Source organism: Siniperca chuatsi, linkage group LG6, assembly GCF_020085105.1.
Source record: "Siniperca chuatsi isolate FFG_IHB_CAS linkage group LG6, ASM2008510v1, whole genome shotgun sequence".
In the NCBI taxonomy this organism is placed as follows: Eukaryota; Metazoa; Chordata; class Actinopteri; order Centrarchiformes; family Sinipercidae; genus Siniperca; species Siniperca chuatsi.
Window position 1 is genome coordinate 23,987,385 of NC_058047.1, and position 23,653 is coordinate 24,011,037.

At 40.9% G+C, this 23,653-nt stretch overlaps 1 protein-coding gene across 7 annotated transcripts in view; it reads left to right on the plus strand.

Annotated features, from left to right (window-relative positions):
- Positions 1–10: 10 nt before the first annotated feature.
- The window catches only part of palld (palladin, cytoskeletal associated protein), a 57,597-nt gene continuing 33,954 nt past the window's right edge, over positions 11–23,653 (plus strand). For 4 of the 7 annotated variants that reach the window (XM_044199752.1, XM_044199758.1, XM_044199754.1 and 1 more), the window contains exons 1-3: positions 11–160; positions 1,706–1,972; positions 3,833–4,831. In XM_044199752.1, the coding sequence (XP_044055687.1) occupies positions 3,834–4,831 (998 nt within the window). In that variant the 5' untranslated portion in view covers positions 11–160; positions 1,706–1,972; position 3,833. Of the gene's footprint in view, positions 161–1,705; positions 1,973–3,832; positions 4,832–17,642; positions 17,783–23,653 lie in introns of those variants that run through there. The other 3 variants (XM_044199757.1, XM_044199756.1, XM_044199759.1) reach the window with 2 other exon arrangements.

Sequence of the window (23,653 nt, forward strand, 5' to 3'; positions counted from 1 at the left end):
TAAAACTTTAAAACATAGCAAGACATTGATACATCTTGCTGCAATGCACAGTTATGGATGCCAACCGCCATAAAACTCAACAGAAGCAGAAGAAGAAGAATACATCTTGTCGCCATATTTTATTCTTTGAAATGTCTATGTTGAGTAGTCGTAACATGGGGTAAGATATCAGTTTGTGGTGCCACATCTAGTTCTTGGTACTTTTAGAGTTTTGTAAAGTCTACAATACATAGTTGGAGACTAGCTTTATTTATTTAGCTAACTTTAAAAATATTGCTAGCAGTTATGCCTAATAGGTAATGAGTTTTTTGTGAGTAGTGTGTTTGCAAGTGTGTTTGTTATTTTTTGTTTGTCTTTTGTGACATTTGTCTTTTTGTGCAGTAAGTCTTTTAATCCAAAACCTTGTACATAACAGTAATGACTCTTTGACATGACATACTAACATATTCTTGTGTCAAGGCTAAAAACAGACACTGGGTAAAACACAATGATAATAACATTTCTTGAAAGTACAGCAAAGGCTTATTGGTATGAAGTATTTTATGTGTGTCAAGAAGACGATGCTTATGCCTGACCATGCTAGCAACAAAGGCCTAAAATGAGAAGAAAGTCTCTGAGGCACCCAACACTGTAGGCGACATGTAAACATAATCTGTGATGCAAGAAATAGTGCTGTGGTGGGCACATACAGTATAAAAGAGTACTGGAAGCGTTCCAGTACTATTCTTACATAGCTCACAGCACAGATACAAGTCTGTAGGTTATAGAAGTCACCACTAAATAATGCAGTTATTTTTAAATGATACCTTAGTATCAATTATTAGTAATTGGGGTATGGTGACGAGCAAGTGGAATTTTAGAAGATTACTGATTAGCAGGTGTGTGTGTGTGTCTGTGTGTGCGCGTGGGCGCACAGTAGATAGTTATTACAGTGGAAATTCCTTCCAAACTTATCACTGGCACTTAACTGTAATCAGTAGATTGATGAAGAACCAGAATAGCTCTGAGAGCACCAAATGTGATAGTGGCCTAGAAATAGACCGAGTGAGGCTGCATGGTCCTCGACTGTCTGATATCCTTCTAACCCACTGTTTTGTCATTAGTCTGAGCCATCTTTCTCTGGTGTACCCAATAAGACAATTCTGTCTTTCATTTGTTGGCTGGGCAGATAGTTTACAATGCTACAGATCTGTGCCTTATTTGAATCTTCAGCAGCATTGACCTTGACCAAACCCAGTGCTGATCCTTTATCTCAGTACTAGTCTTTGCTAAATCCACCCAGGCCCATTTTAACACAACGTACCCATAGGTAAGACAGATAAGTGGGTGGTCTGGGGGCATGGGATCAACTCAGCTGGACACAGTGGCAACACTGACAAGCTGCTGTCACTTCACTGTGTCACGTTAGACCTCTTCACTAGACAAACCATAACCCAGCCAATAACATTAATGTATTATATCTTCATTATCTAAACCTGTGGTTTTAACAGTGTCCAATGCACACTGAGAGCTTCTGAATGTTGCATGAACCCAATTTCACTGGCTTATTAGGGCATATTGTGGGTGTGTGGTGTCAGATATTCCAACATGCTGCACTGTTGATTAACAACACTACTGTGTTTGATTAACAAATGCTGGTTCTGTAAAAATGTCACCACTACCTTCTGTTCCCCTGGACTACCATATCACTCTCTCTTCCTCCCAGTTTTCTGGCTGTGAAACCTGAGCCAGGGACCAAATATAGCCCCCACACAGTGAGCAGTTAGAGACCGGGACAGATGGGACAGCAGGCCACTGCAGAGGCAGCACGCAATTGGACCCTGAACCTGAGAGAGCCTGCCGACTGTCTGACCAATAAGGCTGCTCTTCTGGAAAGAGAAGCCTCTTTTTGGCTCATTCTTACTTAATAAACAAGACAAACCTGGAACCACAAAACCAGGAGAAAGCGTTTGGACAAATAGCCCACTTTAAGGTAAGTTTAGCTCTGTTTTTGCTGATACTCTCAACAGCAGTTTGTGGTTTGGTTGTTAATTGTTTGTCTAGAGTATGACTTAAATTATTTAATGTAACAGTGTAGCTGTTTTAAATGTAGTGGCTGTATCAGTACAGTGTCAATCAAATTCAAACATATACAGCATATACAGTACTTTCTCTGTCATGTTCTTTTAAGGACATTCCTTCTCATTTTAAACTATTTATTTGTATTAAAAACAAATACAGTGAAAATACATACATAAGATACAGTAAATATTTAACTTAACTTAATAAGTAAGACTTAAGAAATCCTGGAAAGAATAAGAGTTAGTGGAAACTTTGACAGCACTGACAGTTATTAACATTCTGTCAGTCTCACTGTTTAATATTTTCCACATTAATATTTAATAAGCACTGCACTGTTGTTATTGTGCTCTTCAAAGAACAGAACGCTTGAGAGACATAGTCTTGGCTTGTCCGTTTCATGCTTTAACCCAGCGACTGTCAGTGTCCAGTTGTACCTGTGTGTGTTTAAAGGTAGCGACCAAGTTTCAAGGACCTCTCTCCTAAGCTCAGGGTGGATGAGTTTGTGCTGCTGCTGCCGTGAAACATAGCCCAGGAGATTAAAAATAACAACAGCTGGTCTTCAGGATGCCATGAGGCACCGAGTGTCACACTGTGTCATGCATGTATCTGCACCAACAGCTTCACAACATACTATACGTCTAGAGTCAACGTCTCGAGAGATCAGAGCTGAAGAAACACGCCCATTTTAAACTGCATGTGACCTTATTTTACATCCGAGTCAAAAAGTGAGACTAGTACATTATGTGTAAACTTGCATGTAAGGAGGCATCACATGACATAAATGTACAGTACATACAGTGCGTGGTCTTGTGCACATTTATTTTGTATTATGGTTTAAGATGCCCTTGGCCTCTGTACAAAGACTCTCCATCACTTGTTCACAAAATGTCACAGCCTCAGTTTGGGAAAATGTTATACATTTATGGTATGAACATATGGACATTCAGAATTTATAGGTGGTTTTATACTTAAAATATATAGTTATATATTCTCTGTATTGTTGGGTATGGCCTTTTGCGATAACATCCCTTGGTTGATGCAACTGTAGCCCGACTCTACCTACAGTATCAGTATTTACATCCAAGCTGAAAGGATCAGTCAATTAACTGATTCATCGATTGACAGAAAATTAATCAGTGACTGTTTTGATAGATGATTAATTATATGGGGAAAAAAGCCAAACATGTCAAACATTTTCATTTAATTTCAGCTTTCCTCCACATATCATTCTAAAAGAAATAACCTTTAGATTTTCTAACTGTTGGTCAGACAAAATAAGAACTTATACCATGGGCATTCATTTTATCAATTGTTTTGCCATTTTATAGACAAAATGATTAATTGATTACTCAAAAAAAACAAAAACAACAACCATTGGATCAATCACTAATTAAAATAATTGTTATTGTCAGCCGTAACTGTCCATTAATAAAAACACATGTGAGGTAAGTACAACAAAGAGCAGAGTGATGGGGTAAAATGTCCTGACAGAAACAGAGTGAGTAAGAAATGCCTGTCATGTTCACTATGACCTCAGTAAAGGCCTTTGCTAATACCCACCAACTGTGTCCAAACAACACTGGCCTGAGTCATCCTGCCAGCTATGGCTGCAAGACCAAATGATCCAGTATTGTAAAGTCTGTATTTTAAGCTTGACTCCTCTTGTTTGTCATTTCCTTTGCTACTGATAGTCATGTACAGTACAAACTGTGCTGTCTACAGTGTCAATGTGTGTAATTTGCTGGTTAATGACAGTTGATGTCTATTTCAGGATGCAGGAAGGGAGTTGGAATCAACCACTCCCCATCTCTGTGCTGCTGAAGGACCCGGCAGGAGGCAGGACTTTGGAGGGCGATGGCGGTGTGTTTTCTGAGGCATCCTCTGATGGGGAACTCTACCTGGACTCAGTGACAGAGCTGGATTCTGGAGATGGGGACTTTGCAGATCTCACTGCCTTCTTGAGTGCAGAAGAGATTAATCTTAGCCTGGACCTGGCCCGGGAGGCCTTTGGTGACACATTTGAATCTGGAGATCCAGGCCTCTCTGATCCTACATCCCAGGAGCAGGCTCTCCAACGTGTACCCTCCCTTCCTGTGCCCCCCCAGACTACTGAAAACCTCACCACAAGCCCAAACCTGCAGCACCAGACCAAAGCCCCCTGCCCAGATGACAATGCAACAGTTGAAGTCTCTTCCAGCCAGAACGCCCCCCTCATCAAACCCGTACAGGTGTTCAGTGAGGCCCCGTCCCCTGCTGAGAAGGTAGTCCGCCACAAACCCATTCAGCCAGTTTATAAGCAGGATAAACCCAGGCTGGTTCATGAAGGCCTGGAGCTGAATGATCGGGCAGCTTCAGCCACAGAGTTCTGTAGCCGAGCTGCCACATTCATCGAGGAGCTGTCATCCATCTTTAAAGGTTCTGCTCATTTGGAGCAGCAGGTGGAGGAGGACTCCTCCTCCCCTGATAGTGGCTATCTGACTCCAAGGAGTCAGCGACCAGTCCCTCAGGGCTCAGTCTCTGTTCCCTCTCTGCCTCCCGGTCAGCAAGAGCAGACACAGTACAGCCTGCCAGCCATGAGCCTGGAGCCTCAGCGTGGAGGCTCGACGGGAGTGACAGCTTCTGCGAGGTACCAACACTCTGGAGCTCCAACCACACATGGACCGCTGTCTCCTCCTTGCTTCCTCCAGAAGCTGAAGAGTCAGGAGGTGGCAGAAGGACGCCCCATTCGTCTGGAATGCAGAGTCAGAGGAAACCCCCTGCCGCTTGTCAGGTAAGGTTTGATCTTGGTTTAGGTAACAATCTCACCACAACATCCATGTAGCTGTTCTGGAGCTTTCCATGGTATCACACGAGCTTCCTCAGCAGATGGTGTTTGCCAAGTTGTCATGGAACTGAAGATGTTAAATTTCCATTTTCCTGAGCACTTTAAGGACTTCTTGTCCATGTTGGCTTAAAGGTTTAAGGTTTGACCTGAAACATATGGCTTTATTGTGGGGGTTGGATTTGACATGTAGCTGCTGTTTTGATATTATAACATACTGGGTTTTTGTGGAGATTTAATTCATATGACACATTTCATATTCTGTGATGCAGACCAAACAGATTTTAAAATATCCCAATATTATGAATATTACACTGTGATATTATTGTTTTTATTATTCTGTTCCTTCTTATTCCATAAACTATGAAAGAAATAAAATAAAAGGAACTTTTTACCGTTACTATGGGTAATGCTTTCCTTACCTAATTCAGACATTTAGAGTTTCAGCGTGCGTATCCATCAAATGTATGAAGAATTATCTGGGTCAGGAAAAATTATTGACAGTGGGGGAAATGGAAAATACAAATGAAAATAGTGAAAGAGAGTAACAAATCAAAAATATAATTATCAATTACTTTACTGAAACATATAGTTAAATTTGATTATTTTAGTCATCATTTGTTTAATTTGCTGGTATTCTTCTCCTAATTGATTCATCTATTTTGTTTTATTTATTTGTTATTTTTTGATGATCTACCTCTGTTGTTACCTCTTTTATCTCTTCATCCATCACTTTGCATATTTCTCAGTTGATTCATTAAATGATTACTGACTTTTCAATTGACTTATCAAACCATTGATTCATTAAGTAATTACTTTTACTGAGTGGCCAACTCAACCCCCATATATCCCCCATTTGCTGATTAATGATTGAGAGATTTCTCGTTATAGAGCACAATGAGTATACAAGAGAATTGTCTACATATTCCCTTAGCCTTATCTTGTTTTCAGTTTAACGGTGAACACCATTTATTTATAGGCTTGATGCCACTGTTGAGAAAAGTAGCTGTATTGTCCAGAAGTAAATCTGTGATGTGAGTCCTCTCTGGTACTGAAAAGCATAAACACTATTTAAGTTGACCACTATAAAGAAGTTGGTTTTGACATTGGTAAGCCACGTAATTCTCAAATCTTGATTAATCAGAATCAGAAATACTTTATTGATCCCCGAGGGGAAACTCTTTTGTTACAGCTGCTCACTATCCCGTCAGTGCACACAGGAGTAGAAGTACTAAGCAAATCAAAATATAATGCACTATAATACAGGCAAGATAAATTAAGTACCAAGTGGATATAAGTATAAAATTAAAATAAGTGTAAAGTACAAAGTGGATTTACCGGTTGATGATAAGTACGTACGGTATAATAATACAATGTAATAATATAAGTAATAAGTAATAGTGCATGAACTGTCAAGTTAAGTGTAGCTTATTAAGATGATTATGAGACGGTGGATATTGCACAGCAGTAATAGAAGTATGAATAAATATCAATAAATAGGGAATTTTAAACGGAAAAGAGTACATTGCGCAGCAGTATTAAAGGGACAGTCCACCCAAATTACCAAAACAAAAAAATTCTCACTCACTCATAGTGGTATCTAGCCAAGCAGATTGTTTAGGTTGTATTTGTCTAAGGCTTTGAGATATCTGTCTCTCCCCAATACAGTGGAGGTGACTGGAACTTAATTTGTGTTGCTCACAGCATTATGATAAATGTACAGCAACATATCTTTCCAGAAACAGCACTTCTGTTACTGTGATTATACGGTATAATCCACAGAACAATCATTTTCATTGGGACTATTTCTTCGGTTGTAAGTAGTTCCAATGAAAACTGTTGACAGTGAACTTTGTGTATTATCCAGAGTAACCGAGACATTGTTTTTGGAAAGACATGTTGCTCCTGAATTTTTTATTAATTAATTATTTTTTATTTTTCAGTGCTGTAAGCGCCACAGACGAAATTCCATTCACCTGCATTGTATTCAGGTGGAGGTAGAGATCTCAGAGATGGATATCTCAAAACCTGGGCAAATAAAACCTAAACCGCCTGCATGGCTAAATACCTCTAGGGTTCTTTTTGTAATTTAAGTGAAGTTAGCCTTTGTTGTTTTTTTAGGAAGAAGTTAAAAATGTAACCTGCTGAAATAAAGTCCTACACATGTCAGGTAACATTAGTGGACTGTGCTAACATTCAGAGTTTCAAGATATTGAATGAGCATGACCCAAGAATGCACTGACCTACAGTATATGAACATACCTTTGTAGCACAGCGTCAGGATTCAGCCTCACTGGCCTGTCCATTAGAGATAAGGTGAGCGAGATGGGAGGCGGCCAAGAGGTGAGAGTTACCCATGTGTTGACAAGCAGAGCACCTGGTTTCGGGTTTGGGGGGGACTTCCACTCTGTGTAAGCACATTTGTCCGTTGGTACCTGTGCCAGTTAAAGCAAGGACACTGTCTAATTATGCCTGGATGAACTGTTATTCCATTTGAGAGGACAGCACCCACTGCCCCTGGTTATTTGCACCAGTTCAAACTAAAAATACACTCCTCTCTTGTTTCTAGATGTGTCAACCTCACAGCTCAGTCAACATGCTTGCTGTTTACTATAGAGACATACCTGTACTAATTAAAGTTGCAATCTATTTTAATGTGAGAGTTCAGGGCTGTAAGGATGGTCCTTCGGCAGTGTGTGTCTGTTCCTCCTGATAGTTGAGCTTTTCTGTCTGACTTTCAGTGATCCTGGACCATACTGTCCGTATTGATCACTTTTAAACGATTAAATATTCAGAATAGCTCCTTCGAATTTCTGCTCTGAATAAATTTATATAAATTTTGCATCTACTTGTTGCAGAACTTCATTGAATCATTATATTATTAGAAATCAATATACCATTAAAGACTGCACTATTACATACAATTGAAAAGTTTGGATGTCTTGTCCATCAATTTATACACATTTCACTATACTTCAGTGTGACATGTTTGGTATCTTTTGAGACCTTGTGATCTTAACTAGAATTTTAACTAATGTGGATTAACCAGTCCTTGTCTTGTCTAAGGTTACAATAATGGACCCTCCAAAGGGTCCGATAGATTTAAAGATGTTCACTTTCATGAAGTTTTGAGCAGGCGATGTGTTTTTAGGTGTTTGTGTATTCAGAAGTTATAAAGTCAGCGGCCCAGGACGTGTAGCTCCCCAGTAGGCTACAAGGGGCCTCTGGCTGTATAAATAGTCTTTGGGCCAACAGGAGCCAGGCACAGGAATGCAGACTATGCAATGGTAAGGCGTTTTCAGTCACCAGGCTCCTCATCTCCCCACACCTTCTTGGGGAATATGAAGGTAGTGTGTAGCATGTTTAACCACGGGGAAACAGGAGAGCCCAGACACTGTGGCCACACTGACGCTATATAACAGAGAAAATTAATGGAAAGCTAAGAGAAGTGAAGTGGAAAAGTAAAAATAAAGTACTTTGCCTTTTCCCTCGATAATTTCATAATGTGTTTATAGTTTACAAGTGTCTCAAAAAAGTTTATGACCTTTATGCTGTTGAAAGTGAATCCAGCTGTTGTTACAGAATGAGACTGAAGGATTTTTGAACTGAGTGCAGACTTGTGCAGCCATTTGTGTTGTTTGATGGATTGTGTGTTTGGCAGTTTGCAGTGTCAGCTATTGTCTGTTCGCTATTAAAAAAAGGGCCTCACTTCCTGTGTTGGCTATTGATTGTGGACACTAGATGGCAGCAAATGATATTATTCAAAACAAAAACTGAGCATCTTCTGGAAACAACTTGTTCTGTAAGTGTAAAAGATATCCACAGAGTGACATATTAACAAGTACAGTTGCAAAAAGGGTTTATCATCTGCATCTATATAATACAAATGCCCAAACCATCTTAATATTTTTCTAATTGAACTGATACATCTCACACTCATATGTCTGAATTTCTTACCTGCACAGTTGCTTGCTTAAATACCAACATGCAGCAAAATAAAGCAGTATGTCAGCTAGGCATGACCCACTGTACCCACACACTGCATGTGTGTGTCTCATCTTCATCTTTCTTGTACATCTCGGTGGTTAAACCTATTTTCAAATGCATATGTTTAGCTTCTGTTCACCTTTTTTTTTTCTAATTTCTAACAATCTATCCTTGAAAGTTTGCATTCTGTTATGTGTATGTGTGTGTGTGCAAGCATGCAGATGTGTGTGCGTGGGTGTTTTCTCTATTTTATTTTTTTTAAAGGAAAATTTTACAGCGGTTGAATTCAAATGCCTGATGTCCAAATGGGCAGCACCTTTGATGCAGTTGCCAGTCCAAGCAGGTGACAAACCTCCTCACCTCCTCGTTCACTCAGACTTATGAGTCGGTGCTGAGCTGATGCCAGCATTTTGCACGGCCAGTGAAAGAGACATTCCTGGTGGTTGAGTGCTGGGCGCGGTCTTCCGTGGTCAACCACAATTTGTCTCGGCCGGAGAGTCTTATGGTGCTGAGCGCCTGGTATTCTTCAGTATGTCCTCATGCTCCTCACACACAATGTTTTATGCAATGCTCTGTTTATAATGATGCATCTCAGGTATTGGGATGCGTGTGTGTTTTATCCTTGTGGGAACCACTTTGTGCATTTTTTCAGTCTGAGGTCATTTTGGCCTTTCTTTACTTCTTCAAGGGCCTAGTTTTGGGTTAAGACTAGATGTTGGCATGAGAGAATAGGGAATGTATGCAGTCAGTGTTGTGCAGAACACCAAACACGCTGCGGGTGCCTGATGACAGATTTTTCACTATTTCCATGCATTGCAAAGCAGACAGAGAAAATCCATCTCCAACTGCAGCACGCTCAGCGTGCTATTTTAGGCATTTTGTCTGATGCTCTTCCATGTCATTACCCTAACTGCCTGCTGTGCAAACAAGGCATTTCAAAACTTGACTTGGAGTTGAATGAAGAGAGTTGGGCAGTTACAGTAGAGAGCAGCCTCGGCTTCTCGGTTTCAACCGAATACACAAAACCACAGGGGAAGCTTTTGAAAGATGACTGGATGCCGATGAATTTTGCTATGAAATCTACACAATGCGGTGTCTCCAACATCAGGAGGAGACAACATACCATAGGTTACTGATGGAATTTGTTGTCAAATATACAGTATGATCCTTGTTTAAATTGAAACATGGTACCCTGTTTGAGCTAATATTGACCAACAGGATCATAGATGGCAGCAAGTACACAGACATAAAAGGACACACACACACACACCAAACATGTAATCCAAGTATTTGTTTTGCACATTGTCTTTGTCTTTATATTTCCTGAATTGTCCCATTTTATTCCCCTGGGTAAATGCTCTGATCAAATCCACGGATACAGAAGGCTTCTCCCTCTAACAGACATGGTTCAGTGCTGGAAACCAAACGATTTGATCAAACTGTGGAGTCATTCATCCCTCTACAGCCGAAGGGCCAAATCACTGTAATCTGAGGATTCGGGAAATACCTTGTGTTGCCTACTGTTATTTGCTTGCTTTCAAAAAATACCCCATAGTTTGTATTCTAGTTCTATATCTTTTTTATATTTGGTCTATGGTCATAGGAGTCCTGCAAGGGAAATACAACCTGGTCTTTGAAGTCCTTGCTATTGGTTACTTGTAATTAACCTGTCATGTTGGGTATCAATGATATATCATCATTGCTACCAAAATCATTTTACTATTTTGGTTTCTTACAAGTTGATGGGATATTGTACGACACCATCAATTTTTGGTCAAAAAGTCTGGAAAAAAAAAGAAAATCTGAAAAAAAAAAATAGAAACAATAAACTATGGAGATGCAAGCAACGGTTGCTGTGATAAAATCAGTTGTCCTGGTTTTATAATATGAACTCATGATTGTGGTTCTCTCTCTGTGGATCATGTAGCTTATACCTCATACCTTATACCACTTACTATCCTGTACCTTATAATCACAGTTCTAGTATTTTCTGACAGATGTTGACCCTGTTTTAACATTTTGCCTACTTAGTGGACAGACACATCAAGGGCCATGAAGATAGTAGCAAGAAGAGAATCAAATAAGTAATCTTGTCTTATGTTTTATTTTTTCTGGTCCCAATGCAATGTCATTTTATGACTGTAGATGTTTGTTTTTTTTTGTTATGTGAAGTGTAAAAAACATAAAATGAGAGTAACCATTGCATGTCAGTGGAACATATTTATGTTAAGGAAGTACAAACACATGAGAAAAAAATTATTATTGTATCTTATGGGTCTGGTTTCACAGTTTTTGCTCTCTTTCTTGCAGACTTTCTTTTTGGACCTACATTGACTTCCTACACTTTTGCACACAGATCAGGGAAAGATGCAACTTTGGCATACAGTACCAGCCTGCAGAAGTAGTTACTGTACCAGCTAACAGCTAGAATAGCCCTTCCTCGTACACTGTGTGAAACAGATTTGGTATGAGGTCATAGCAGGTGACCCACTGCTGACTCATGACGTAGCCTGACTGTAATGCTGACTGTTTGGCCTGTTTCAGGAAGGCCATAATTTTAAATTCTCCCTCATGCACTCATTTGATCTCTGCAGGAGGAGGGGAAAGGAAAAGGCACTGGTATTTTTATACCTGCTTTTTTATTTTATTTTGCAAGGATGATGTCATTTCATATTTAAGCTCAAAATAACAAGAGAGCCTGGAGTGACTGTAGGGGTGCACTCATACTTACAAATGAATACTATATGGGGACTATTTGACAGAAGCTTAACATTCCTGAAACATGAAAACATTTGAGAGGGTGTAACTTTAACTACGGATACTGTATGGAGATTTTGCAAGTTGATGTGAGGTATTCAGTTTGACGTATTATTTAGTTCTCACCATGCTGATAACTGAACTGTGTCCATGGCTGTGTGTGTTATACGTGTACAAAGATGTGTTCAAGGCGTGAGTACATTTGAGCTTGTTCACTGCAGGCTGCCAAAGAATTTCGTGAGGTAACCATAAATAGACAAAGCAACTTTCATGTAATCTATATCACCACTGAACAGACTATACACCTTTGCACTATTAGCACAGTCACTGCCAAATCTGGCCTACTGCAGTTTATACACGCGAGCACTTCAAGATATCAGCAGTAAAACATCCAGATGGACACACGTCAGTGCTATTCCTCAGTGGTACGTTAATGGCAGTTGTGACGAATGGAGCTGTCCTGTCTAAGCCTCAGCGGTGGCCCCTGGCCCTCGACTGGCCTGGAGACAGAGTGTGAAGTTTCACCCAACGAGGTGAGACTTTTCCTGCTCCTCTTCTGGCCTCGTAGTCTAGAAGCCTCCTGACCATGGCCCCTTATCACATACAGTACCAAAATTCACACTAATCCAATCCTCCTATTTGTAAAACTAGCTATTTTACACACGCTTGCTTCCACCATGGACATACATTATACAAGATCGCTCTAGCCACTTAGCTTAAATTGTGATGTGTACTTTTGTTCTTTAATTTTTCTATCTATAAATCCTTTTAGTCAATTAAAGACATTATAGACACATAGGGTAAAACAAGGCTATACAGGGTTTTAAATTAAAAGTCAAATTAAAATATGTCTTTATTTTCAAGGGTACAGCATTTGACAGAAATTAAGCATTACCTTGTACATACTAAATGGACTTTAGTGTAAATGTATTATATTTACAGCTGTTTATCAAGATAATAAACCTCTAATAATGTTAGCTTTGTGCATGGACCATACACACAGCCAAAGGGATTCTGGGCTCACTGACAGCACCATGTTGAAATCACATTTAGTGCTTAGTGGGTGAGTCTTGTACACCATGAAAAAGGATTTGTCACACTTGGACTTACTATGTAGGTGACCCAATAAAAGAAGGAATGTTTTTATTCTGCCTGTAGCATATGGCCAACCTAGATAGGGTCAATAAATCACTACTAAACTAAACAATCAAGGGAGAAAGAATTAAATAAGAAAGGGAGTAGTGTATGACTAAATGAGATTTGTAGAGAGTTATATAAGTGGATCAGTGACAGTTGAAGAAGTGGAATACCAGATTTAATATGAAGCATGTCTGTTGCGGACAAAAGCAGCAGTCATGCACGGCAGAAGGATGGTAATCTAAGACAAGTTCAACAGGAGGATGGGCAGAGGACACTCAATAAATCTTTACTCTGTACTAAAGCCTCTCCTCCACACTGAGTGTCAGCATGCCTGCTTGACCTTATCAGTAAACATGCACACACTTCACCATCACCATTAATCAACTCCATCAAGCCTTGCATGATCAGTGACACAAAAAATATGGGACCAAAAGCTCCACTATTTTGAGTACAGGGCACGGAAAACTTTGGCCAGGTACGCATATGTTTAAGCGTGGGCAGGGCATCATAGATCTGCCAGGGGTGTTGTTGACAGTAGCACTAGACTCCAGTTTTCCTCTGAGACACTCAAGTCCTGTCTGTCTCTGTTCTGCACTCAGTTAAGGTTTGTAGATTTGAGTCATCCGGGCCTCGGGGTCTGTTCCACAGCTGGGCTGTGAACAGTAAGCACCGGGTTACATTCCTCTGTTCACCTGTTAAATGACTCTCTGCTGTTCATCATGCTTGATAAGGCATGGCTATTAGATTCAGCTTACAGTAATCTGCCTTTTGATGAGATATTTTAGGCTGTTATTTTTCCTGGACGTTGGATTCCTGTGTGGCTGCCAAAGAGCTGTGTTTGATGTTGAGCCCAATTCAATTATGTATCTTTGACAATATTGAAGTGGTGGAATTTAGTGTGTGCTGTGAGTGTTTTCGTCTGTATAGAAATAGCAGCAGTCTTTCTTGGTGCTTAAACCTGTAAAATGTGTGTACATGTGTTGTGCACTTGGCTGCGTGTAGTGCGCAAATCAGAGTCTGTGCAGGGGTACTTGTTTTACGAGCAGACGAGAGGTCAAATGGGACTCATAAAAACAAGCTCAAGTCTTCCTTCCCATGTACATGTGACAGGATAACAGCTGTACGAATGTTAAACTGTCTGACATAGAAACTCAAGATATGCATCTTTGTTCCTCAGTCTCTCCTTGTTTGTCTTTTGCATATAACTTGAATAAAATATATCCCTGCCTTTCAGTTCAGTGCTGAGGCTCCTGATATCATGGGGAGAGACAGTTGGAGTGGGGGATCTGCAGGATTCGGTTTCATATGGGGGGAAAGGGGACTAGGAAGAGAGGAAGATGCTCCATGTCTGGCTCATGTGTGTCTGATCAGAGCTCAGATCTAAGTCCATAAATTCAGAGTGTGGAGGAGAGGTTGCAGAGTTCAATCCCTGACTACAGCAACTTAAGCCTGTTGCCATTTATCTCCTCTGGTAGTATTCTGTTGATAGTAGTTTTTCAGTAATTTCTTGTCTTTTTCAATCGTTTAACACAGCAGAATTACAGGGTGCACTGAGTTCATTACTGACTAACGTGCATCCAGTATCTTATCAGTGTGTTGCTCACTATGTCCACCCTTAAAGACTCTCTCGGACTGGCTAAGATTTGGCTTTAGGACTAAAAATATATTCAAGGATACCGATGTTGAGGTGCAACACCAGGAGAGGTGGTCTGGCTGTCATGGAAGCAGATATTTTTGTATGCTTGTGTATTTGCATGTTTGTGGCAAGTCTGTGGGTGGCTGGTGGAAGGAGGGATCATGCACATTTGTTTTTTACGGTGTATTTACTTGTCTGGGCCTACAGATGGCCAGAGGTATGCTGCTTCCTCTGTATAAAAACTCAGAAATTGCACCTGGTCTGTGCAATAAACAGGATGTCAACTATGACAAGACAGAGAGTAAATATCGTTATGATAGTTACTCTTTGAAAGAAATAGGTGTACAGTAGGTGACTCAGAGCATAACCGTACACATGACCACAGATCTACGTGGTGCTGTGTGGTTCCGCTATTGCATTAACTCCATCTAATTGTTGTTCCCAGAACGTTATGATACATACCTAAAATTAGTGCTGACACAGACTGTTATGTGGTTTGTCTCCAGCTGTAATTACTCAGTGGCAGGAAGATCGATGATTGTGGTTGTGGAAGAAGTTAGAAATTTGTAAATTGATGAAATTTGAAGCACAACATCTGATGTAAACATCCTCTTCCAGTTTAGGTGTGAGTACATATGTGGAAACCTACTGCAACTTGGATGTTTGAGAAAAGTTTTTGGTTTAACTAGGCCCATGGCGCCTCCATAAAAATGAAAAGATAAATTCCTCCATCCCACACCAGTCAGAATTATACTCATTCATACCCACAGGTAGTTCTACAAATAGTTCACAAAATGCCAGAAACATAAGTAACCTCACTGTTGGTCTCTACAGCAGTGGAGCGATGAGACATCTGATCTTGTTGGCCAGCAGTCAGCAGGCAATATGTGGGCTTGTTTATTTTATATGGCTGATATGTTTAATTTTGGGCTCTTCTTGATGTTGCTTTTGTTGGTCTTCATGCTGGACTTATTTGACAGTTGGGAGGATATATTGTCCTCACAGTATGACATCATGAGAGGACATAGTCTCTGTTTTTGATTGTGTCATTTGGTCTCCTTGGAGTGAAAGCAGAAGTTGCCCTGACAACATGCCCCCGATTTTTTTGTGATGTCAACTGACCCTTGAAAGACCTTTTTAAACAACGAAATATTATGTGGAAGTGGGTGTCTGACTGAATATGCATGAATGTTTGTGGTGTGACTGAGAAATAATTTTGCATTTGTGAGTGTAGTGTGGGGGTGCACGGTGGCAGAGCGGCTAAAAGCTCCTGCCTCCCAATAAGGAGATCGTGGGTTCGTGGGATCGATTCCCGGACCAGACCAACATCACACAATCTCTCTGGGTGGAGTCTGCATGTCCTCCCCGTGTTACCGTGGGTTCTCTCCGGGTTCTCCGGCTTCCTCCCACCGTCCAAAGACATGCATGTGTAGGTTAATTGATAACTCTAAATTGCCCGTATTGAATGAATGTGAGAGTGAATGGTTGTCTGTCCTTGTCTGTGTCTGTGTTAGCCCTGCGACGAGTTGGCCACTGTCCAGGGTGTACCCTGCCTAAGGGCTCCAGTCACCCGCGACCCCTAACGGGACCAAGCGGTAGAAAATGGATGGATGGATGGATGGAGTGTAGTGTGTGTGTGTATGTGTGTGTGTAAATGGTGTACTGAGTCCATGTGCACCTGTGTATGTTTGGATGTTAATAAACCCAGCATGTTGCTTGGAGGGAGGAATCTCTTTATTCTTGTTGACTCATATTTTGGAAAGCTGCTTCCATTTCTTTATCTTTTTATTTTTATTTTTTATGTATTCTGTCTTCTCTCTCCAGGAGGAGACTGGTCAGACAAAGCAGTTGTTCTGAGAAGGCCGCTGTCTGTCATTCAGTAATTAATGGGAACATCCAGAGACTGTAAAAGCCCTCCCTCTGATTAACCCATGTTTTATAGTCACTTAGGGGAAGTACGGTGCTTTTCATGTTGTTATCGCTACAAATGGGAGTGAGTTTTTTCGCAAACCCGAAGAATTTGAATAAAAGAACCACATGATTACAGTGTGTGCCACTGGGACAGGACGTTGTTAGGTGTGTGTTCTTCTCGTCATAGATTTTTATGTTGTATAATCTCACACACAGACACACAGAGAGCAGACCTAGTAATGAGCACCACAAATAATCCCATCTGCTACGTCCCAGTGGTAGGCTCTCATGCTCTTCATTGACAGCGACCAAAATATCCCTCGCTCTGCGTGTGTTAAAGCCTGAATGGAGCCCCTGCAGAGACTGAGAAACACCACACCCTTTCATTCTGCTGTGGACTGTGCATCAGGCATCAACCCTCTGGCTCTAAAAAAACCACAAATACCAGATTTATATTTGCTGACCTAGGTGAATTTGGCGTTTGAAATGTTTGGGATTATTATATGGTCTCAGTTTGTGTGTATGTGTGTGTGTACAAAGCATGACCAGTCACAGTAGCCACAGCCGTTTGTCTTGTACTTGTCAGGTGCTGCCAACTCAGAGTGGTCTATTTAGATCCGGACTTATCCAAGCTATTTTTGTTTAGGCCTAACTGGGCTTTTTAAGTGGTCACTTAGTTCTGGCATGTGGGATTTATTAAATAAGGGCCAGTATATTTAGTGCCCTCTTTTTTTGTGTCACACTGTAGTACGTACTGTAGCACTGTCATCTTTTATTTTCACGATTCCCCCTTCCTGCAGTGACAGATGAGAGCCCCAGAGGTTTCCATGGTGACAGGGTTAGAGCCCAAAGTTTGCTGTGGTGCTTTTGATGGTCAGCAGACTGTGGCCTGGACTTGTATAGGAGCAGAAAAAGCAAGTTTTGTTATTTGTTTGGGAGACAGATTCCACAAAGAAACAGCTAGAAAGTCCATGACCTTGAGTCTGCTTGTTTAAATGTTTGTAGCCCACAAAATGTATCACATTAAAGGACGTTTACCTGTTTCCAGCTATGAGGGGTTTAGATTTGCAGTGAGCTTGACTAGCATCAGTAGGATTTATCCTTGTTGTAAGGAAGAGAGAAACATGGAGACAATTCAAACAACCACTGGAATTATATGAATGCATTCAGTGTGGGAAGCAGAAACAGTTTTGTCTTTTAAATTAGTCTTAAATGTATTTTTTCTGCCCTTCTGACTTGTGTGGAATTTGGCAGTTCAGGGCTGCTCCCTCCCTCTCAACCCTCTGCTCAGTCCGAGCATTGTGTGTATGTCTGACTGTGTGTGGCTCAGAGTGGCAGTCCTGGTGTGAGAGTATCAGTGGCTCAGTGTGTGTCATGCTGTCAGGAGGAGAAGCTCTGTGTGTAGCCTAAGATCAAGGAAATCATTAGTGACTTTGGTTTTACTAACTGGGAGCAGCACGACATCTCAGGTAAGTTACCCTTACGTGGTCAATCTTTTTATTTGATCTTCACAGTCTAGCCATACATTAATTGTTATAAGGGAGATTAGCAGACTTGCCCTGAATGAGAGTACAGTCATGTGGTTGACATCTCATTGAACCTGGCTGAGGATTTAGGTCTTATAGGAGAACATTGCTATCTTTTATTTTTTACTTAGGAAAAATGCGATGTTGCTCTATTAAACAACAGCTGTGTAATTTATATTTGGATGAATAAATGAAGGTTATGTTGTTCTTTGTTAACAGAAAACCCTGTTTGCCTTTCACCTCGTTTAGATCTACTGATTTCTTTCGGCCCTCTGACAAAACTGACTGAAATTAAGTTGACTGTATGTGTGTGTGTGTGTGTGTGTGTGTGTGTGTGTGTGTGTGCGTGCATGTGGGGGCATCCCCATGAGTGCCGGGGTGTGTGCATTTGTAACTCAGCTGCTGCATATGTCTGTCACTATTTCAGTTTAGTCTCTGTCCCTCTCTCTCTCTCACACACACACACTTCATTCCTGCACTGACAGATACAGTTAAGTTTGTTGATTCAAACTGCAAGAACTGTACATACAGTATTAGTAGATATAGTATTTAGTATAGTTATTACGAAATTCCTACTAACCACAATATGAATTTCACATTTTACATTATTATCATTACATGTCTGTGATGATTCAGTCTGAACTATTTGCCTTCTTGGCACACCAACACTAAGGTCTGCTCTCCTGTAATGCATCATTGGACAATGTCTGTCTGGACAACATGAAGGAGACTACCCTCCCCCTTGGTTAAAATTCCTTGGAGAAAAGTATCCTTTGTTGCTTCCGGTCAGAGCTTTGACTGTCATCTGCAGCTGTCTGCTGTCCGGAATATTCCAGTGAACTCTGACCTCTGATCCTGTGCCCCAATTAACAGAACTCCATCATCAAAATGGCTTCAGCTGCTTTATTAAGCTGGAATCCTGCATGTATCATCTTTAATCAAGACATTTGTGGTGGCATGCATTTATAAGCACGTAGCAGAACACTAAGGTCAGTCTCAAATCTGGGATGCTAATATTTCCATTTCTCAAGATGACAACACTCAAACTAATAGATGCAATTTAGTAGAATTTGTATATCTATTGTAGCTTTGTCTAGATCATAAACATTCTGAACAGAAATTAGTGCCATTGTCATTTTAAATTATGTAGCCCCACAGAGCTCAAAACAGTAATGTACCAACACCTTTTCATAGCATCAAAACTGCATTTTACTAAATTGATCAATACTAAATATTAAACTTTTAACAACTTTCTGATACACTACTACTGTCAATGTTTACCAGGCAATATAAAATTATACTGAAGCAGCACCAATCAGTTTCAGCATCACACAAATGTTTGACATATTATGGACTTAATTTAACAGTTAATTTAAAAGTTGCATATTGACACATTCAGCACATTTGGAACAACATTTGCATTAATTTGGAGTTGTTCTGGCAGTTTGATGAATGTATAACTGGGTCTTTAGCTTGCTATATGTGCCACTATGTTCACCAGCTAGTTCCCAGCTAACTAACTTTATCGGTCTGCTATTAGGTGCTGGGCAGGTATAGTACAGTGAGTTTATAAGAGCAAATTCACTTAAGATGCTGATGAGAGAGAGTTGTAGGCCATAAAATCAAAACAGTGAGCTGAAAGACGCTAAAATGCTCCGTAGAGCTGTGGGAAACTGGGATGCCTTCCATGTAGTCTAAATAATGGTACCATGTTCACAATCTTAGTTTTCATGTTAGCATGCTAACATTTGTGACTTGGCACTAAACACAAAGTACAGCTGAGGCTGATGGGTATGTCAGTAGTTCTGCTGGTATTTAGTCATAAACCAAAGTATTAGGCAAATTGTAATTTTGAAATAATGATGGCACTTAATGAAAAGTCAGGGAATCTCCAAAGTGATTACAATTCATTTGTTGAGATATTTTAGTCTGGACCAACTGACAAACAGACCGTTAGACCAACATTGCTATCCCTAGACCCATGTTATGAGCATCTAGTGGGCGTTAGAGGAACTGCAACATAAAATATATGTTTTGCATTCATTTGTGGCATGTTAAGTTGTTCCAGGTTTAATAATGGGAATATTTTGTTAGGCAGGTAAATGATGCATTCAGTGGTACCAATATTGGTACCATTGCATACCTGGAGGACAGGTAAATGATGCATTATGTGGTATTATGGAAAATTACTCTAATAAGGAGGGCTGTGGTGGGAATAAATATTTTGCAGCTTTAGTGAGGTTGTGCTTTTAGACCTTTCACTGAGCCTTGTGGAGCTGCATTCATTGCTGGTTTCAGTCAGCATGCGTGGGAAAGAGGAAACCCAATATGCTTTCCATCTTGTGTTTGCATGAATTAAGAGATTCTCTGTCGTGGATAATAAACCAACATTTCTTGCTATAGAGTTTGGGTAGTTTCAGTTGACCTCTATTGTAGTTTGTAATTATGGATAAAGACAGCCTTGATGCCGCTCTTCTTGTCCAGTTGCACTTTAGTTGACTTTTGTGGTCCATAGTCTAGAAACTCAACACTGAGCAAACTTGGGAGTAAAAACAAAGACAATCATATCTCAGGAAGTAAACATCTAGTCTACTCATATCCCATGTTGATTGTTGATTGACTTGTGGGTGTGTTTTTGCCAGTTTGTCACTCCTGCATCCTGTCAAGGTCGTTTTTGTAATTGAACTTTCCTCCTTTCTTTTTCTCTTCGCTCTGCGCTCTGGCCTCCACTCGTTTGGGTTTGTGGTGAAACTGAGCCTCGCTTCATAAAATTTTCCATCAACAGCAGCAAATAACAACAGGGTCAGATGAGGAGAGCGTGGTCCTCAGCACGCACTATGGAGGCCAGGGCAACAGGCTCTGGTTTGGCCTGTCCCACAGAATGCTCTCTTCTTCTTTATGTGAGTAGGTTAGCGTCAGGAGCACCGTGAAACTGAGATCATCCTTCCGTTGATATCTGAGGCATCATCTGGCATCAATTATCTTAACTGAGATGTGTATAATTGCTTTCTCACATGCCATCTTTTTTCAGAGAGCTGGTGAAAGGCTGGTTAATTGTGATGGTGGGCGGTTTAGTCACCATCTTGGCTGGGTGCCTTAGGGTGGGAAATGAATGAAGAGGTGAGGCGTTACTCAGAAGCCTATTTACTTTCAGCTATTTTGTATGCATGTTCTGAATAGTTGTGTTTTATAATGGTATTGTGTTAAGAGGAAATGGGTGGTAAAGCTACATTCTGCCAAGAAATTTGTACCTTCACTCAGTTTTCTCAAAGCACTGAGTTACTGCTATTCTAACACACCCTGCTTCCCCTCCAAATGAGGCTATTGATGATAAAGTTCCTTCTTTGCCTGCTCGTCTGTATGTGACTCAACAAAGCCCCCACCCCCCCACTGGAGAAAACTTTCTATGCTGTTTAGGCCTAGCACCATGTTCAGCACATTCCACAGAAATAGAGAGGTGATTAAATAAACATTACAGTCTGTCTCTAAATGAGTTTACTCAGTAATTATGCATAATGGTAGATCATTAAGGTTGATTAATAAGGGGTTTTATTGTTGTGCTTGTTGGGAATGGTTTGTGCTTCCTAGTTTATGCTCAGTCAACCCTCAGAGGAGCACAAGCTGATGAGTCCTGAGCTCTGCTCTGGGTTTTGTCAAATTGTGCCCAAACAAATTTCCATTTCCATTCCTTTACTCCTACTGAGCAGATGGTCTGTGTTTTAAATTCAGCTTGGAGAGCCTTGTAGACCTTTGTGCCATAACCAGAATGGAAAACTACTGAGGAAATTTAATTAAAAAAAACTCATAAGACTGCTGATGAATGCCTGAATTACAACTCTGTTTTTGCATTTTAGTTCACATATGTTGCTGCATGGAAATGCCATATTTTCTTTTCTTGGGATCTGGACAGATTCAGGCCACCCTGTGGAAAACATATCCCCCTGTTGTTTGCTGGCCTCTGTTCAATACAGTTACACACACACACACACACACACACACACACAAAACACACACTTACAGTACCTCCAACAGCTTTAACATCCGCCATCACAAAAACAATAGTCATTAGTTTAATGATGTCATGTGTTACTATGAGCCCCTTTCTGTACATGTCTGATTTAACAGTGCTCAAAAAATGTCCAAACAATTTCCCTATACTGAAGGGGATTTTTGTTGTGTGGTCTACATCAAACTTAGAGCATATGGCTGCAAGATCCATGGTGAACCATTTTGATTAATACAACGAGTGACTTAAAAGAAAGCAGTGAGGTTTAACCAACAAAAGAAACCTGAGTTTCCCAAGCAAATCCCCAGCAGACATGGCAGTCACCCAGATGAGATGTTTCCCCTATTCTCCGCCTGGCTGTAATCCGCAAAAATGGATTTCAAAACCACACAGACATATTGGTTTGTTCAAACAATCAACTTTTTACTCCCAATCAACAGCTGCTGTCAGTTTTGTACCAAAGAATTTGGCCTGTCTCATATAACAAAGTCTTGTTACACAGTTGTGTTGTCCCAGCCTTTCTCTGTCTGGATAATGTGTTTGATGCACAGATAGCTGCTGGGGTGTTTGAAGCGTGGCAGATGACTCTTGGCCTCCGTTGCCTCGAGGGCAGACACACCAGTGGATAAGGTCTCCCTGCTCGTGCCATGAACAACTCTTCATTAGTCCAATGTCACGATCTGTTTCCTATCATTTAAAACACCGGTGTCTGGCTGCATGATAGAGCCAGCCAAGTTTCCGATGTTTAACTTCATCAAGTGATAAGACAGAGGAACTTCCCTGAGGAGTCTATTGTACAGGAGGTTTGGTGTTAAACAACAGCAGAGAGAGCAGAAGTGACAAGGCTCTGCACTGTTCCACCTGTCACTGCTACTGATGAATTGCTCAGTGTGATCCGTCTCAACAATGACAGAGTGCAGAATTTTTCCTGTCTGACCCGGCCTGACTCATGCTCATTCACCTCTTGTTCCTGTACTTACAATTCACACATTCACTTTCCCCTGACTCTTTGCTCCCACCCCCACTCTGTCAGGTGTGACTCCTCGAGTATGAAGTGTTGTCTGAATATTTTGGCTGATGGATTGCTCTCTAGAACAGGAGTTAGCCTGCTGTTTGACTGACACACCATATACAATCAAGCAATGGCCATGCAGCAGGATGTTGGGAATTTTTTATACAGCTCTCCAAGATAGCTGGAATGTCCTTAAGTCAGGGCTCTGGGCGGACAGAGCAGCTGTTCTTCCGGCATTTTGGGAATTCCTGCCCCTCCCCCTGTCAATGCAGAGGTCGGAAGGTGAACAAGACATATATGCCCTTTTTTTTTAATAGGTTGCTGATAGGCTGTACAGTGTGTAGTGTGTCAGTGGAGTGTGAGTATCTTGATTTGATGTGTCATAATACACTTTAAAAAGAAGATAGGACATTAGTACTGATAAAAGCAACAGATTCCCACAAACCATGACATTTGAGGCCAACACTTATGTGTGTGTGTTTGTAGGAGATGGGTCATGTGACCCCATGTTGTTTGATCCTGTATTTGATGTGGTAACACGGTGCTGGGGGGTCTGCTTTAATCATAACTCTGTTGAGAGAGATGAGACAGATGAAGCTGGTTGTGTTGTACACTCTCTCATCCCACCTGGGTCCCAGATCAGGGAACAAAGCCGGTGTTAGCAGACCCCAGGGAGGTGGTTCAGGGCCCAGGCGTCTGCCCAGACACACAGACCTCTGACTGGAAGGAGGGAAAGGGTGTATCTCTTCCCGTAACACGGCGTCTTGTAAGTGCCTCAGGGTGGCTGATGTTTGGC